The 18,393-nt window shown below is 30.2% G+C and overlaps 2 protein-coding genes and 1 pseudogene across 3 annotated transcripts; 1 reads left to right on the forward strand and 2 right to left on the reverse strand.

Annotated features, from left to right (window-relative positions):
- Nucleotides 1–603: 603 nt before the first annotated feature.
- On the reverse strand, nt 604–1,134 carry LOC132924989 (uncharacterized). Its single transcript, XM_060989426.1, has 2 exons — nt 789–1,134; nt 604–731 (listed from the first exon to the last, which is right to left on the reverse strand). The coding sequence occupies exons 1-2, from the start codon at nt 1,132–1,134 to the stop codon at nt 604–606; spliced, it is 474 nt and encodes a 157-aa protein (XP_060845409.1).
- Nucleotides 1,135–2,944: 1,810 nt separating this feature from the next.
- Nucleotides 2,945–6,942, reverse strand: LOC132927770 (uncharacterized). 2 transcript variants are annotated; one of them, XM_060992364.1, is made up of 5 exons: nt 6,585–6,942; nt 6,172–6,338; nt 5,891–6,105; nt 5,624–5,794; nt 2,945–4,864 (listed from the first exon to the last, which is right to left on the reverse strand). In XM_060992364.1, the coding sequence occupies exons 1-5, from the start codon at nt 6,752–6,754 to the stop codon at nt 3,050–3,052; spliced, it is 2,538 nt and encodes an 845-aa protein (XP_060848347.1). In that variant the 5' UTR covers nt 6,755–6,942; the 3' UTR covers nt 2,945–3,049. The 2 variants fall into 2 exon arrangements, with proteins under 2 accessions (XP_060848347.1, XP_060848346.1); XM_060992363.1 differs by having other exon boundaries at nt 5,891–6,338.
- An 8,752-nt stretch (nt 6,943–15,694) lies between these two features.
- On the forward strand, nt 15,695–17,073 carry LOC132924991 (uncharacterized; annotated as a pseudogene).
- The last annotated feature ends 1,320 nt before the right edge of the window (nt 17,074–18,393 follow it).

Below are 18,393 nucleotides of genomic sequence, written 5' to 3' on the forward strand. Positions count from 1 at the left end.
TGATGACAAAATCGAGACTAGCTTTCTTTTATTTTGTTCAATTTGTGAGTGTTGTGCAGTATTTAATTGATCTATAACACTTTCTTCTTTGTTGGACATAATTTTTAAAAAATCTGTTGATTGAGAAACCGAATCTCTATGCCATTCAGATTGCATATGTTTTTTTGCGTGAAAATGAAAATCTTCATACTTGGTAAATTCACTAACAATAAACATTCCTATTAATCGGTATCCGGCCAAAATAGCGAAACAATTACCGCGAATGTAAAAATCGCGAATTGATAATAGTGAAAATAAAAATAGCGAATTATAAAAAAAAGCGAAAATACATAATAGCGAAAATCAAACATATTTATAACAATAAAAAATGGATAAAAATAGTTTATAAATGAGATTAAATTACATTCATTATAATTATAATATCGTTAAGTTCTAATAATAAGAACTTATAGTAGTAATAATAATAATTTTAAATAAAATAATTATATTCAATTTAATTATAATTATATCTAGGCATTCAGTGACAAATTATATGCTATACCTTTTATGAAGTTCTTATTCTCATTAGTATTATAATTTGTAACTAATGCATGAATTCTTTTATTACAGTCCTTGTACTTTTTTTTTCTGTGGTTGTTCTCCAGCATTATACTGCTCTCGTTTTAATTCTTCTATATTTTGAACTTTCTTAATTCCATCCATGAATTTCCATATATTAGAGTGGCTTGCTCCTAAAGAATATGTATTCTATTACTAAAGATACTAATTATTAATAAAATAATACGAACCAATAACAGATGTAAATCCTCTGTGCCACCCTTCAACAGCGTTGTTTGTTGTTGGAAGACCATTTTTGGCTGAATAGTGACAATTCCAAATATCAATAGGATGTCGTCGAGTTTTTCGTCTTCCTGTTATTTTTCCTACCCAGTTATCCTCGAAATAATCCAAGAATGGCATTACCAGGTCTTCATTTTCAACATAAAATTGTGTTTCTAAAATTTCTTCGTGTGCATTAATAACGTTATCTGGTGGAACATAGTCCAAAGCAGCTAGCATACGAATATGAAGAGCAAAGTTAGCATTATTAATATAATTTTCGACTAGACCAACATTTTGAATTTGTCGCCACATACATTTAGAAAAATGAAAAAAAAACAACCTTGTTGTTCAGCGTGTGGAAAAACAATTTTGAATGCATTGATTGAGGCATGTTCAAAGTCCATTATTATCGATGTAGGATTTAAAGATGGTTTTATTTCTAATAAATATTTAAGAAAACGTGTATATGTTAATTGAGATTTATCGGTTAATAATGCATAAATGGTAGGACTAACTGTTTGGTCACCTTGTTGAAAAAGTACATGAATAGTGAATAACTGATAAAAAAGTGAAGGTACCGTTTTAAAAGTTCCATCGACTAACCAATTAGTTGATTGATCCATTCATTTTAAATTATTTTCGGTCGAAAATATTAAAATTCGATCTTGTGATGCTCCACTGTCAAATATTAAAAATTGTTCTCCTTTTATTGTTTTAGTATACTCATCAGCAATTTTAAGGTCACTCACTGTTTTCGGAATAGGTGGTGCGCATTGGTTACGTGTCCGAACTCTTCGTATAGTGTGTTTTAAATGATGAACTGAAGGAATTGCACCGGCTACTCCAGGTACTATTTGAACAGTACTGATTATATCATGTGGAGTATTTTGTGTATGAACAGCCGCTTCTTTTATCTTATTCACAGCCATTTTGCATTGGATTTTACATGGATCGGGAACATGATTATGTGAGTTTTCCTTAGGTTGATTTTTAATTTCTCCGTTTATCGTAATTATTCTACCTTTACATGAACTTTCTACGCAACGCCAATATATTGTGTTATTTTGTTTTCTATCTTCACGATGCAAAAAGCCACTATACAATAATAAATTCTTATTTTTATTACTTTTCACAAATTCCATTGAAAATAATATTAATATATTTTTTCACTGCACACTTTTTTTTTAACGAACAAAAATATTAAGTTAAATAATACAAACTACACTACATTTACGCACTGTCGAACTACAACTGTATTAAGGGGCAATATCCGATCTTTTTTTTTTTATTAAATCATTGAAATGCGTATACCTAAAGTTAAAACATGACTTAAGATGAAACTAAAAAATATTAAAAAAAATATTTGTTCATTTTTTTGGCTATAAATACAGTTCAAAAATTGAAATTTCGCATTTTGAGTTCCTTCCTACTAGTCTGAGTTTTGTAGTTAGGAGTCTGTAACTTTGAATATATCATATTGACATATTGCCTAGAATACTGTCGTTGGCTGTTTCTTTGTTGATGATTATTTTTAAAGGTTATTTGGGTTCAAACTTACCTCTTAGTGGTAAAATGGTTTTTCTTAAATATTTTTTTTAATAATCAAAATACGAAAAAAAAATCAACGTTGGTATATAGGTATTACTATTATGAATCAGTTTATTTTTTCAGATCAAAAATATTTTAACTATTGAGTAATTTGGAAAGGAACTAAGATTTGGTTTATTCAATTTTGTTGGCTCCTCCCCTAATACCCAACGCATGCACGCAATTTATCGTATTCCACTGTTAGCGCTGCTTAGCGGCGGCGGCAAAGCGCAACGGCGCGCTGGCTGCTAGTCGGTTGTTGGTTGTCGACGCAGATGCGACGTAATATATAGCCTATAGGCCTACGGCGACAGAAAAACACTCTTTATTCTGCGCTATGAGTGCCTGCAATCGACAATTGGTCTCATCTCCCGTGTTAAAAAATTACGGTGTATTGTACTAACCCTTTTAGGAAAGTGATTATTAATTTTAGTTTTTTGATATGAATATAGCCATGACTAAATAAATAAATGTAATCATCGGTAGAATTAACTATATAAATAAATATAAGGTATTATTAATAAAACGCGTATAATATTATTATAACAGTATAGTTATCAATGCAATTAAAAAAAAATACAAAATATTAAAAATTATAAATAACACATTTAAAATTACATAATATGACATTTTTCAATTCTTACTTTAAATTTTTAAATTTCTTTTTTATTTGAAATTGTGCTTCCGTTATTTTCGCCGGATCTCGTATTCGTAAACCTCTTGGAACTCGAGGATCTACAATTTCAGGCAACATACAGTCCATGTAGAAATTGATTAATTTTGGAAGCATCTTATTTGTCCAAAGATATTCGTCCCTGTTGATATTCTGCACATAAAGATTATTTCCCATACTGAATAAAATAAAAATACATTCTATTTTTTTTGTAATGTTTAGTTGGCCTTGAATTTGCCAATAATATTTATGGTTTTCTTTGAGTTTAAGTTGACCTGTTTCTGTAAGCTCTAAACAAAACTGCAACTTTTTATCAAGAGCTGCATCTTCTAAGGTTTTTTGTCCTATAGACGGCGTACACTTGACCTCTATTATTTTATCGTCATCAACTAAACCATCGGGACTTGCGCCCAAAAATGGATATTGTTCATCAACAAACAACCCACACGGTCTTACAGTTTTGTTATACTGATTTTCGAATTGTCGGATAACCACTTTTTCATTTTGTCGTCCAAATTCAATATGTTTCGAAATAATATTTTTACTGTATAATAATGTTTTCACTAAATTATGACAAGATGTAGTTGATTTTCTACAAATAACTGTCCCGAAATTAGAAGCGGTGAGTCTATTTTTCTTTGCTTCGTGCCAGACTACATTATCATGTTGACCAATAGTGTTTTTTTGTAATTGTTCGATTGTTTCGGTTGAAAAAGAATCTTTTTTTAACTCTTCTAACTTTTTATTGACGTTAAATTTAAAATCCTCTTCAGTCATATCCAGCCCAGCAGCGTCTGGACCGTAATCAAAATCATGATTCACTGTACTTTTGTCACCTCCACTTACTTTAAATCTAATTTTTTTTTGTTTTTTATACTTTGAGTTTAAAGTTGTCATTGCAATACGCCTCGTTAAATTTTTTTTAAAAAACTTGCCGGGACTTTTTCCTGATAATTTTTTCCATGGACTTAAATGCCAAGACTGGCCCCTAGAGTGAACTTGGGTTGCACCTAATACTCTTCTTTGATATGAGCCTGTTTTGGTATAATTTACTCTTTTACCGCCAGTAAATTTTGCAACTAAGCTCATAAAGTTTTCAGCTATATTAGTTGTAGTGTTGAAAACTAGACGATCGGCTTTTCTCGTTACTTTATCAACAATTGCTAAAATTTCTGACATTATTTTGCCACTTTCCATTAATGGCACATTGTCCTTTTCATTCATATTTGACCGTGTACAATATGTAGGACGACAATTTTTATGAGAACCGAGAACATGATATGGTGCATTTTTTAAATCTTCTCGCAGTATGTTTACATTATGTGATTTTCCACACTCTTTAATTGCAGTCCGTACCCCTTTAACCAATCTTTCTAAGGGAGATGGAGAACCATAAGTTAAAACTTTGCGCACATGTAATGGGAAATGTTTATTTGCCACCAATTTTCGTAGGCCATCGTGGAGATTACGAGTTATATGATTAGCACATTCTAATTTGATAACATCTCGACCATACGATACTTTTTCAACTATTCTGGCATACACACTTGAATCACCATCGCCAATATAATATTTATATATTAAACCATGTTGTTCTAGGCTTTGGCGAAAGCCTTCTACAATAATATCTTGTTCCATACCTGTTGAAGAACCATCATAATTTCGGAAACACAAATGATCTATTTTTTTATTATTTTTGGATGCAGAAGAACATGTACTACAATATTTGTTTCTTACACCTACATAGACGGGCTTTTTTGTTTCTGCACCAATAATTATTCCCTATAAAATAAAAACTATTCTTAATAGTTCTTGCGTATAGTTAAATATATATCATACGTAAAGTTAAGATAAAATAAATCAGATTCGATACATATATGTATTTCGTGATATAAGGATTTTAAATTAAAAAAATTATTATTGCATATTTTAAATATTTTGTCAAAAAATCGATTTTGTCGAAAAGTGGTTTTTTCGTAAAATTGCCGTTTTTCTGTCACTTTTTTTTTGTTTTTCTCGATTTTTTTGAAAACTGTTGGAAAATGTTTACTTTTACCTCAAAGTACCAACAAGATGAATTTTCCTATTCAAAGAGGGGCTGAAGTCAAAAATCGGAGCATTATTACTACTCCAAAACGTGATGACAGACACAAAAATTAATAAAAAAAAAAAACACATCTTTGTAAAATCAATACATTCATCACTCCGTTCAGAATCTAAAAATGATTACCTATCTAAAACTAGTAGAAAGCTGGTTTTTGGCAAAAACTACCGTTTTTTTCTATAATATTATTAAAAACAAATATATTATATATTATATTATTATATACATTTTATATCTATAGGGCTTATTTATATGCATATGCGAATACATATTTCCCCTTTGACATAAAATATCCGACTAATTATCTAGATACCTATATTTACATTTAAAAAAAAAATAATAATTAAGTATTAGTAAAATACATATTTTGGTTTCATAAATATTAAATACATATAAATCCGATCCCTAGTTATAACTTATAAGATTTCTAAAATTACCACGCCTGATTGAGAATTGAAACCATGTCCGTAACTTCTTTTAGCCCAACCACCATCACCTATCACTGTGATGTAAGGAGTTCCTTTATATAAATTTCCTTTTTGTATGGCAATTTTTTTTTCCTGCTCTCCATTTTTTTTCAACATTTCTGAAATTTGTTGTTCCCACACCTATAATTGAATAATGGTAAATTAAATTACCATAAATCACTATTACCTTTAGCTTTGGAATAACAAGGTTTAATTATCTTTTATATGTTTATCTACCTTTCCTATAATAACTTCATGTCGTTTAAATTTTTTAAACGATGGTGATGGACAGTCCATAACTGCGAGTAAATCTTCAATCTGACGATGTCCAATACCGATTGATAATGCTCCCCAAACTAACGCATTATTGACATTATCTACAGATGATTCTCTGTCTGATGTGACAATTTGATGACGGTCACAAACATGGCATTTGAAATAAAGTTTAAATCCTACACCATTTTGTACTTCTTTGATTAGTACAAATCGTCCCATAGTACATTTACTACCATGTTTACCCAGTTCCATCATTTGTTTCATAAAATGTTCTATGTCTACTACTCGGCGCCCTGATAATGTAGGTTCATTAGATTTTACGTACTCAACATTCAAATTTGGTAATGTAGATTCATCTAATCCCGAATGGTCTGATAGTTGTAAGTAGTCATTATCATCGTTATTGACACTATCATAAAAACATTGAATATTTCTGTATAAATATATTGTATTATATTATATACATAAATAAATATATTATATAATATTCAATTATTCAATTTTGTCGAAAATTCGAAATCTGGTGTTGCGTCATAATTCTTATTTACAAAACTGAATTACTATTTACTTTTAATAATTTTACTTGAAATTAGTATATACCTATATATTATATATAATATGAGTGGTATCCATTTGCCCATATTTTTATGCTTACGTTTCATTTGATTTTTGGATATCCATATCCTCTTCAAGATTATTGGTATTATCTTCATTATTTATTTTTTCAGTTTTTTTATACCTACTCAAAAGTAAATTTTGTATGCATTTCGACTTTGCACTTCTCTTTTTGCATTTACTTTGTTTCCCATGTTTTTTGTTTGCCATAATTTATCCAATAAAAGTAGATAGGTAATCAAATAAAACGTGTGCAGACATTGAAAGTAGAATAACAAATGACAAAATATGTACAATAGTATTACAAGCAATAAGCTAATATAATATTATGAATTGTACATTATCGATAAGATATTATTATACCTATACGATCATTCTATGTTTTGAATTTTTATTTATACATGTCGTGCGCCAGTATCAAAGTCAGATAATAATAACACGGTAATAAAATAGTATTTTTGTCGCGGAGATATATATTAATTATTAGAAATCCAGCGTGGTGGGAGTGGGGATTGTTCTGCCGACTGTCGCCGAGTCTCGCCGCCAGGTCCGTAGTAGTCAGAGTAGGGGTTACTACGCGATTCTAATTACTAGTAACGCGCTCCTACGGAATTATTTAATAACATAATCGAATTTATCCCCTTAAATTGTGTCAGCTCAAATATAATACGATTGACAATCTTATCTCGGTATATTTCCAATATTAAAATAGTCATAATAGTAACTAAGATAGCACATTGACGATAACCCGATACGTCCGTGGTTACTGGGTAGTGGGTATATATTAATTGCGCCAGAAATTACAGGTAAAAATAAGTTTTATCAAGTATTTAAGTTTTGGTTTTATATGTTTTATAGTATTTGAAAAAGAAATTATAAAAATCTGCAGTTTTGCTATCATGCATAATCGCTTTTAATTAAATTTGCTATTATCAATTCACGATTTTTACATTAGCGGTTAATTGTTTCGCTATTTTGGCCTAGACCCCTATTAATCCTCTTTTAACGACAGGACGAAAAACAACACAATGTTTGCATAAGCCGCTTTTTAAATGTCTAGAATAAACTAACCATAGATATTGTTTAAGCCATTCTATTTTAAAATTCCTTTTTTGTGCAATACTGTCATTCTTAAAATCATAATTATCAGAAGGAACATATGGTTTTGTTAGTAATTTATATTTAAGTTCATCTGATAAATTTGATTTATTAATATAAAATCCTAAATCTGGATATGACTCACAATCATTTGGCGTATAATTAATACCTAGTTAATGTTGGTACCGTATTTATTGATAAAGAACATTCCGGGTTTGAATTTACTTGAGCAGAAACACTTGTATTTTTCGATGTGTGTAGTTCAAGCATAGCAGATGCATTATCTTCATAAAATTTCTTTTTAATTAAAAACGATCGAATATACATAGTAAAAATTGAAAATTTTAAAAATAATATTGAATAATCACTAATGACACTCAGCAGTCAGCACTAAATTTAATGTCACACAGAAAGTGGACGAATAAAATGCAGTCAAAGTTGTCTGATAAAAATATATTTGTAGTACCTATATTGTGATCTTTATGGATTTACCATAAATTATCTGCGATAAATAATTTTACGTATAGGTACCTATACGGACTACAGACTACGTCCTATCTATGATGTATATATACGATAACAATGAGTATATTTTTATACTTATTTCATATCTTAAAAGTGATTTCAACGGGACCGGTCCAATGTGTGATCTACCGATAAACGGCTATCTACGATAAAGTGTTGTAGGTAGAACGTGTGGTCTACCGATAAGGGCGTCAGTCGTTTCCGCCAAAAAACTCGATTTTCGTTTCCGCCAAAACGAAAAAGGTTTGATTTTCATTTCTGCCAAATCTATTTCTACCTATATAATTGAGCTGGAGTTTGAGAACCCCTAGTCTGTCTGTAGTGCTATCGACCATCGATGTACATGTACCATGTCGATAAACCATGGTATGTTGAAGATATCATAAAGAGATAATTTATTTTAAACGTAAAAATACCTACATATAATATTACAAATAAATATAAATCGATTTAATCTATATCACGTGTAGATATTTCAGCAGTGTCTGTGTTATCGGGATCGGAGTTCTGTGATCGGATCTGTGGTAACAACGACGAAATTAGGAGTCCACATGAATCGTGAATAATATACGTCTATTAATTATTGAATAATACATATATTGGATTATAGAACTCATAACGAGTAAACGTGGTAAAAAAATGATTGTGATTGATGGGTTCAAATTTAATTATTCGTACAAATCTGTCCAAACAAATATTTCACGGTATCGCTGTTTCATCAAAACTTGTACCGCAACTGTTTATGTTGATGATGACAATGTTTTAATAAGTATAACAGGTATATTAAAAAATGTATTTATTTTAATTTTACTTTTTATTCAATATTTTAAAACTAATTAGGTACGTATTAATTACTTGTACTATAGATCACATATGCAATGGGCCATGTTCTAATATCGATAGGCAAAAAGTGACGAATGCTTGTAAGCGAAAAGCAATAAATGATATTAGTGAAAAACCTCAAAAATAATTTTGAATGAAATTCAATCAAATAACAGTATTTCAACCTTTACGGTCAATGATGTTTCAGCTATTCGTCAATCTATATATAGAACACGAAAAAATTGATTTCCAATTAATCCTTCGTCATTAAATGAGTTACATTCTGCAATAGATAATACGTATGTGTCAGTAAGTAAATTTTTTTTTATATTTTAACTGTATAGCTTTATGTGTTCTGCCATCAAATATTTATAAATAATATATAATGTATATAATATGTAATATGTACATAAAATAATATAGCTACTAGGTAGCTGGTATTAATATTTATATTAAAATTCTTTATAGCTTATGTTACATTAGACACATTAGTTACAAATAAGTATTCTTTATTTATAATATATTAAATATGATAATTATGCATTTAGGTACATTAATTAGTATAGTTAGTTGGTTTAGTTTGATTTTGTTTAATAGATTTGTGCCTTTGTACCTTGATAAAATAGAAATGATACATATTTATATTATTAACAAATAAATAAATTTTATTGGTATAATTTAAATTTATAACTATTTACCAAATCATTTTTATTCATTGAACATTCCTACATACCTACATTCCTAAAATAATTTTAATAACTGTAGATGCAGAAAACAGGGATCCAGTGAAAGGATATAAGAATGCAATAAAAATTTTAGCTCTGAAGGAAGGCCCATTTCAACCAAAAAATATATTATATCCAGTTATTAATGGACGGAAATTTCGTGAAGCATGGTTTAATCAATACCAATGGCTTGAATATAGTGCAGCTCTGAATGCTGCTTTTTGCTTTTTTTGTAGAGTATTCTATAAACCGAATAAAATGGATGATGCATTTACTTGTAAAGGTTATAATAATTGGAAAAAAGCAATCGAAAAATTTAACAGTCACCAAAAAAGTAATATTCATTTAGAATCTTCAATCAAAGTTGAAGAATTTAAAAAAACTTTAGGTGTAACCTGTGGATCAATTGCTCACAAATTAGATTCCCAACGTGGTAAAATTGTAACAGAAAATCGGCAGTACTTATCGGCAATTCTAGAAACTATTCTTTATTGTGCCAAACAATGTATTGCACTTCGAGGACATAATGAGAGTAATGAAAGTGAGAATCAAGGTAACTTTATTGAACTTTTGAAAATTCGATCTGGTGATAATAATATTATAGCTAGGTATTTTTTACAAAAAGAAAAGACATTTAACTATGTTAGTCCTAATTATCAAAATATTTTTATAAATTTGTTAAGTCAGAATGTTTTGAATCAGATTATTGAAAATGTTAAAAATGCAGGTGTGTATAGTGTAATAATGGATGAAACCCAAGACTTGAAAAAACATGAGCAAGTTTCTATTGTTTTAAGATACTGTGATAAACAATTAAACGTATTTGAAAGTTTTATTGGTTTTTATAGAATAGATTAAATGGATGGAGAATCTCTTTCAAATTTACTTAAACATACTCTACTAACATTAGGTCTAAAAATTGAAAATATCAGAGGTCAATGATACGACGGTGCCGCTTCAATGCGTGGTTCATACTCAGGAGTTTCTAAAAGAATTAAAGATGAAAATAAACTAGCCCTGTATGTACATTGCTATGCTAATGTACTAAACTTGTGTGTAGTTGATGTAAGTGGGAAAGTATTACCAATTCGAAATATGTTTAGTGCTTTAAATAAAATATATACTTTCATAGGAGCTTCTTCAAAAAGATATTCAATATTTGAAAGAATACAAAAGGAATCAAATTTATCCAACAATACTTTAAAATCACTTAGTGACACTAGATGGAGTTGCCGAATAGAAGCTATTCGTTCTGTTATAAATAATTTTAATTCTATTGTTTTAACCTTAGAAAAAATTAATGAAACAAACTCTACTCATGGCCCTGATGCCAATTCAATATCAAATAATATTCAAAACTTTGAGTTTTTATTTTGTTTAAAATTAATGAAGATAGTTTTTGAATTAATCAACACGTTATCACTAGTTTCAAAAAAAAAAATGCTAATTTCTCTACTATTTCAATATTAACAGCAGCTACTCTTGAGGAGCTACAATCTCTTCGAACTGATGATAGTTTTGATCAAATTTGGACGGAAACAGAACAGCTAGCTTCTGAAGAATCTATTTCACCACCCATAATTCCAAGAATAAGAACAATACCTTCAAGATTAGGTGGTGGTGAAACTTTAATTTCGAGAAACGTTGCATCATATTTCAAAATTAATATCTATTTTCCTGTATTAGATATAATTATAAATGATATTAAAACAAAATTTGCAGAAAACAATTTAAAAATACTTAACGCTCTTCAAAATTGTTTAAGTACTAGAAATAACAGAGATGAAGATATTTTAGAAGTTTGTAACACCTACAATATTAACGATGACGACTTAAAAGCAGAATTAAAACTATTTGGGAAAATGTGTTCATCAACTAATATTGCTGATAATTTTGAAGCCCGTTTAGTTTTGTATTTGGAAAAGGACTTGATTGGCTCGTTTGACAATATTTATAAAATTTATAAAATTTTTCTTTCTATTCCGATGAGTTCTGCTTCAAGTGAACGTTCGTTTTCATCTCTTCGTCGCCTCAAAATATTTACAAGAAACACCATTGGCCAAGAAAGACTTAGTAACATGGCTATTTTACATATCGAAAAAACTTTTAAAATTAATTTCGGTACAATTATTGATAAGTTCGATGCAGATTCAACCGAAAGAGGTAGAAGACTTCAATTGACATAGGCATATTACAAAGTCATAATATTAGGTTTAACTTTTAGTAATGTTATTAATTGTTTTGTATTACATTTATTATGATAAATATAATAACTATAAATTATAACATTGTATTATATATATTTATAATGTTATGTGAACTTCGGAAATAAATTCCATTCTATGTAAATATAAATTAATAGATAGAATAAAGAAATGCAGAAAGTTTGTATTAAATATACCATAACCTTATCAAGCTTTTTCCATCATGCCATTTAATTTTACATGCTACAATAAAGATTTAGCTTAAGCAATATTATTATGTTATACTTTCCAGTTTCCACTAAGTAAGCTTATTTAGTCTCTATAAGTACCTTTACGGTGCCATGGTGTGGCGTAGGGGTTGGCCGCAGACAGAAAAAATGCTGCAGTGTTAAACTAAGCCCGGCGTCGCTAGCTTCCGGGTGACCATCTGGGATTTTTAGTGAAAAAGCTATAGCACACATACACATACATGTTAACCCCCCCCCGCGCCGTTTACACCCTTACCACCAATGGCCAGTTGCCGCGGATTAATCTAATAAAATAATTTAAAAAAGTGCCTAGGTATACCTATGTAAAATACAGCTTGCCCCCCTATAAAAATTGCCCAAGTTACGCCCATGCTGACACATCTACCTCAAATGGCGAAGAATTTCTGTTAATTAACGACCAAGAAACAAATATCATTATATTTTCTTGTGAAACAAATTTAATTTTTCTATGCGAATCACATACAATTTTTGTCGACGGAACGTTTGAATATTGTCCAAAATATTTTACTCAGTTATTTACCACTCACGGCTTAAAGAACAATTTTTACGTACCTCTTGTTATTTGTTTATTGAAGAATAAAAACTCTGAAACTTATACACAAGCTTTTAAATATATTCAAACTAAATGTTATGAAAAAAATTTGACTTTTGACCCAAAAAATATAACTGTCGATTTCGAGATTAGTATTTATAATGCTGTATTATCTATTTGGCCTTCAACTAATCTTATTGGGTGCCGTTTTCATTTAACACAAGCGTGGTATCGTAAAATTCAAGAGTTAGGACTTAGTACAGAATATAAAGAAAACTGGTGGTTAAGGACTACATTCAGATTAACATTTGAAGATCCTCAAGAAGTTTCAGATTCATTTGTCAACGATTTTATGTCTATAATACCAGAAGAGTCAGCATACTATAATTATGCTGATTATTTAACTGACAATTATATCTCTGAAAATAGTGTGTTTCCGCCAACAATATGGTCCAATTTTAGTGCAAGTAAATCCAGAACAACAAATAATTGTGAATCTTTCCACGCACATTTTAATGAACAATTTTATAAATCACATCCACATATTAATACATTTTTAAAAATTTTAATCTCGAATGTTCAAAACAACGTATACATTCAAATTAACAGTTGCAACTTAGGTATGCAAAAACCTGTAAGATGTAATATAAAAAAACTAGTGTTAAAAACAACAAACGCAATAGACGAATACAAAAGTAAAACAATTTCAAGAATGATATTTTTAAAAAAGGTATGCAATAATTATGCAAAATAATAATTAATAATTAATTATAGAAGTATAGAACTACTACTAGATATATTAATAAATTTACTTAATTTAAGTCAAAGGTAACTCAAAAAAAAATAATCACTTCTCAGACCACAATCCGCCTCCCGAAACGTCCATCTCCAAACATTTATCATCATTTATCAATAAGCTCCAGTCACTCATAACCCCTCTTTTAACTCTCCTTACCTCGCTCATTAATAAACTTATCACTAATAATGATACCCAATACTAGCCTTTGTCCCGCCCTGTCAATACTATCTTGGAATGCAAACGGACTGCATAATCATAAAAACGAATTTCAATTAACACTCGAAGAAAAAAACATAGACGTCGCGTTAATCTCCGAGACCCACTTCACTCCAAAATCTTTTGTAATAATACCTGGATACCAAGTTTACCACGCTTGCCACCCTGACGGTACAGCTCATGCTGGATCTGCCATTTATATAAAAAACAACTTATCCCATCACCCACTAACCCCCTACTCTGAAAACTATCTTCAAGCCACTAATATATCAATCAACCTTGAAAACCATAATTCAATTACTATATCTTCCATATACTGTCCCCTAGGTGCAAAAATAACTACTGAAAATTTTAAAAACTACTTTTCCAGCCTAGGGCAACAATTTATAGCAGGAGGTGATCTCAACTCTAAACACCCCACCTGGGGAAATAGATCAGCTTGTACAAGAGGTCGAACACTCAATTATGTCCTAACTTCAAAAAATTACTCAGTACTATCCCCCCCTGGTCCTACTTACTGGCCTTCTCATAGCAATAGACTACCCGATATCCTCGACATATTCATAGCAAAAATCCCAAACCATCTAAATACAAATGTAACAAACCTTGACGATCTCTCATCTGATCACACCCCGATTCTTATGGAGTTCGGCGCCATGCCTATTAAATTAACTAGACCATCTCTCACCCCTGGCAGATCCAATTGGACTAAATTTAGAAACGTAGTCTTCGACAAAATAAGCCTTAAACTCTCATTAAAAACTACTCTTGAAATAGACCAAGCCGTTCAATTTTTAACCACCACAATCCAAGATGCTGCCTTGGCCTCCTCAGAATACAACCTCCATCCCATAAAAAACTCGAAAATTCCTGCTCACATCCAAAGTTTAATAGCCGAAAAGCGTAGAGCTAGAGCTCAATGGCAAAGATTCAAATACCCCACAGACAAAGCCAGACTTAATTACTTAAAAAACAAGCTAACCAGAGCTTTCCAAAATCACAAAAATGAAAGTTATCACTCCTACATTCAAAACCTCTCAACCAAAGATTCGTCATTGTGGAAGGCTACAAAAAAATTATTAAATCACAAGCAGCCACCTCCCCCAATTCGCAATTCCGACAATACATGGGCCACCTCAGACACCGAAAAAGCAAACAAAAGGAAATCTGTAAACTCTAGACTTCACTTGCTCCGTCCACTTCTCCGCTCCAAACTAAACATCAATAATAAATTGTTAATCTACAAAGCTATTTTAAGACCCGCATGGGCATACGGCATCCAGATATGGGGCTCCGCGAAACCCTCAAACCTGCGAACTATACAAGCCTTCCAATCAATATGTCTCCGTCAAATCGTTTCTGCCCCTTGGTATATAAAAAACGCCAATCTTCACAAAGACTTAAAAGTACCTACTCTTTCACATCTGATCAAATCACGCTTCCTCTCATTTCACTCAAAACTAACCCATCACACTAATCCATTCATAAAAAGACTTTCTTCCCGTGCAATCCCTGACAATCCTCAAAGAAGATTGAAACGCTCTTGGCCTAGAGACTTGCTGGCTTGACCTGTCGGGTGGTACTACTGAGTACCTTCCCACTCTGTTGTTTTCACCGCTATTTCACTCAACAAAATTATTTATTGTACAAAATTATGTATAGCTTGTAATTATTTTTAATAAAATAAAAAAAATAAAAAAAAAAATAAAACTATAGTTTTGTAACGATTTTAATTTTAAAATGAATTCTACTACAACAATGGGGTATTTATATAGAAATATAATTATTGATGAATTGAAATGAGTTGAAAATATTTAAAAAGTAAAAACCTTTTAAGTAACAATCGTTTAGTTTGTTCAAAAAAGAATAATGATGGCATCGTTCTGGTGGACAATTACGTGAAACAACAAGGACTAGTAAAAAAAGACATTCGGACGGTACTTTTAAAAAAATTGTGACCATGAGATGTACTAAAAAAGGATGCCAAGCATATCAGTCAATTTGCGCAGGAAATCCATTTTTTACTTACACAGATCTCAATGGTAAATGTCATAGTAATTTAGCTTTAACAGAAATAATAGAACTTGTCTGCCACTGTAATTGACTGGTACAATCTGTGTCGTGACGTGGTTGTTGATCCATTTTTAAAAAGACCAAAAATGGGAGGTCCTGGCCTGGTTACATCGTACAAATAGATGAATCCCTCTTTCAAGGGAAACGAAAATATAATCGCGGTCGCTTACAACGTGGTGATTACGACCCACAACCACATGAAGATAGTGACAAAACTTCAAATGATGAAAATGAAGCTCCGGTAAAAAATAGTCAACGAAATTATGGAAATACAGGGACCGTGGGTATTTGGTTTGTGTTCTAATAAGGACAACAAAACTGAACGTCGATTTTTCATTGTAGAAAAGAGGGATCGTTAAACATTTTTACCAATATTAGAAAGAGAGGTAGAAATTGGTACTACGATTCACAGCGATCAGTGGTGAGCATACAGTTTTCTGAAGGATCATGGATTTATTCATCAAACTGTAAATCATTCCGAAAATTTTGTGGATCCAAATACTGGAGCTCATACTCAAACAATAGAGTCATTGTGGAAGTTAGTCAAGTCCAAGTATAATATATAAGTTAATGGTGCATCTCCACTATTAGACCCCCAACTTAAAGAAGAATGGTGACGGTCATGCCACCCGGTACAAACTCAAATATTTGACGATTTTTTATCAGATTTAAAAAATACTTTTGCAGTATGAATATATCAAGCAACATTATAGCAAGTTAATCACAAATTTGACCAGCCATTTATTGGTAGATCACACATTGGACCGGTTCCATTTCAACAAATAATTTGCCCAGGTAATAAGGTAATATTTATTGTGCTACAAGTTCATAATATTTTTTTCCAGAGGGGGCAAGTTCCCTGTCTGGCCCCCTCACCACCACCAATGGGCGCCAATGGATATGGTACCAATATTAAAATCTTTTGACAAATTGACTGTTGAGCTCTCCGCAGAACACTACCAAAGTACCAAATCATTTCAACTGTGATTCCATTGATAGGTACAAGTTAATTAATTTAATGATTCTATGTAGTATTTAATTTTTGTCTTTTCTATGTTATTAATTTTTTATAGGTTTACAAAGTTCATTAGGTTCAAAATATCCAAAAATTTATTTAGAACATTTTATAAAAATCACTTAGAAAATACTGCTAAATGTTTTGATGGTATTGAAAAGAAGACATTAACTGCCCATTTTTCTAGAGCCACATTGTTAGACCCAAGGTTCAAAAAAGCTGCATTTGGAGTAGACCAAAATACCAATTAAGTAGAGAAGTGCTTAGTTACAGAAATAATTGTTTTAATAAGAAATGACTCAAACTAGTAAATAATAAATATTGAATGAAAAATTTAAAACATTTCTTAATAAATTTATATTATCTTACATTATACTTAATTTCAGAACAACCTACATATAAAGTAAATTTAAATAATAACAGAGACATGTGGAATTTTCCCCAATCAAGAGTAAAAAATGTATAGTTACAAACAACAAAGACAAGTAGTGCTACATCCTTAATGAGATAATACTCAAGTAAACCTCATCAACAACAACAACCTCGGTGCCAGCAGAGAGAAAATTCTCTAAAGCAGGGCAGATATTAAGCACTGGGAGCAATAGGATATTGTCACAAAATGTTGATTTATTAAATTTTTTTAAATAAAAATATGTAAGTCTGATTTTAAATTTTATGTACATAAAAAGAAGTGTTAAGGTATTTTCAAAAAAATTGAATTTATAATTTGCTATTAAAAACTAAAGATTTAAATTAAATTTTATTTTTTTTAAATACATTTATTTTTCATATTGTAGATTAAAATTCAACTAGTTTATATAAACAATAAGATTAAGTCCTTGGTTTTAATTTGTATTTAAAAAAATTTCTGAAACTATGTTGAAATATTTTTCTTGATACATAAAATGTGTAGTTGACAGTTGATATAAATATATTAATATATATTTATAAACTGAAGTAAGAAATATGGGGTGAATAATGATAGCGACTTGCTACCCACAAAGCATACAAGTTGAAAACTTGTATCAATGTAATTTAACCTTATGACTGCTCCTTTAACTATTTTTAATTAAAACAAATTTATTAAAGTATTTAAAAAATAAAAATATATTTATCATCTTGTTTCTTTTCTTAAATCTCTAAATATACAAATGGATTGGATAAAATACATGTAGATACTTTAAAAATATTTTAGTTGTAAAATGTAATATTTTATGGTACCAATATTTAAATAGAGAAGTCACGTCTCACTTATTCGCCATAAAGACGTCAGGGATCCGATAAAAAGTATAATGAAACATGACAAAATTAATTTTTTTTCTTGTCTATGGTAATAAGTTATGATTTATTCGTTTATTTAGGTCTCTAAATAAAAAGTATCAAATTATTAATTTGATAGTATTCAAAAAATTCAATGTATACAGTATTTTAATTGAAAAAATTCACCGTTGTTAATCAAACTATCAACTGAAATATTATTGATAGTCAAAACTAATAGATTCCAACCATCACTATTAAATGGATCTATGCGCTAAACATGATAAATTATGCCATTTTTTTTATTATTTAAA

This window comes from Rhopalosiphum padi, chromosome 3 (assembly GCF_020882245.1).
Source record: "Rhopalosiphum padi isolate XX-2018 chromosome 3, ASM2088224v1, whole genome shotgun sequence".
In the NCBI taxonomy this organism is placed as follows: domain Eukaryota; kingdom Metazoa; phylum Arthropoda; class Insecta; order Hemiptera; family Aphididae; genus Rhopalosiphum; species Rhopalosiphum padi.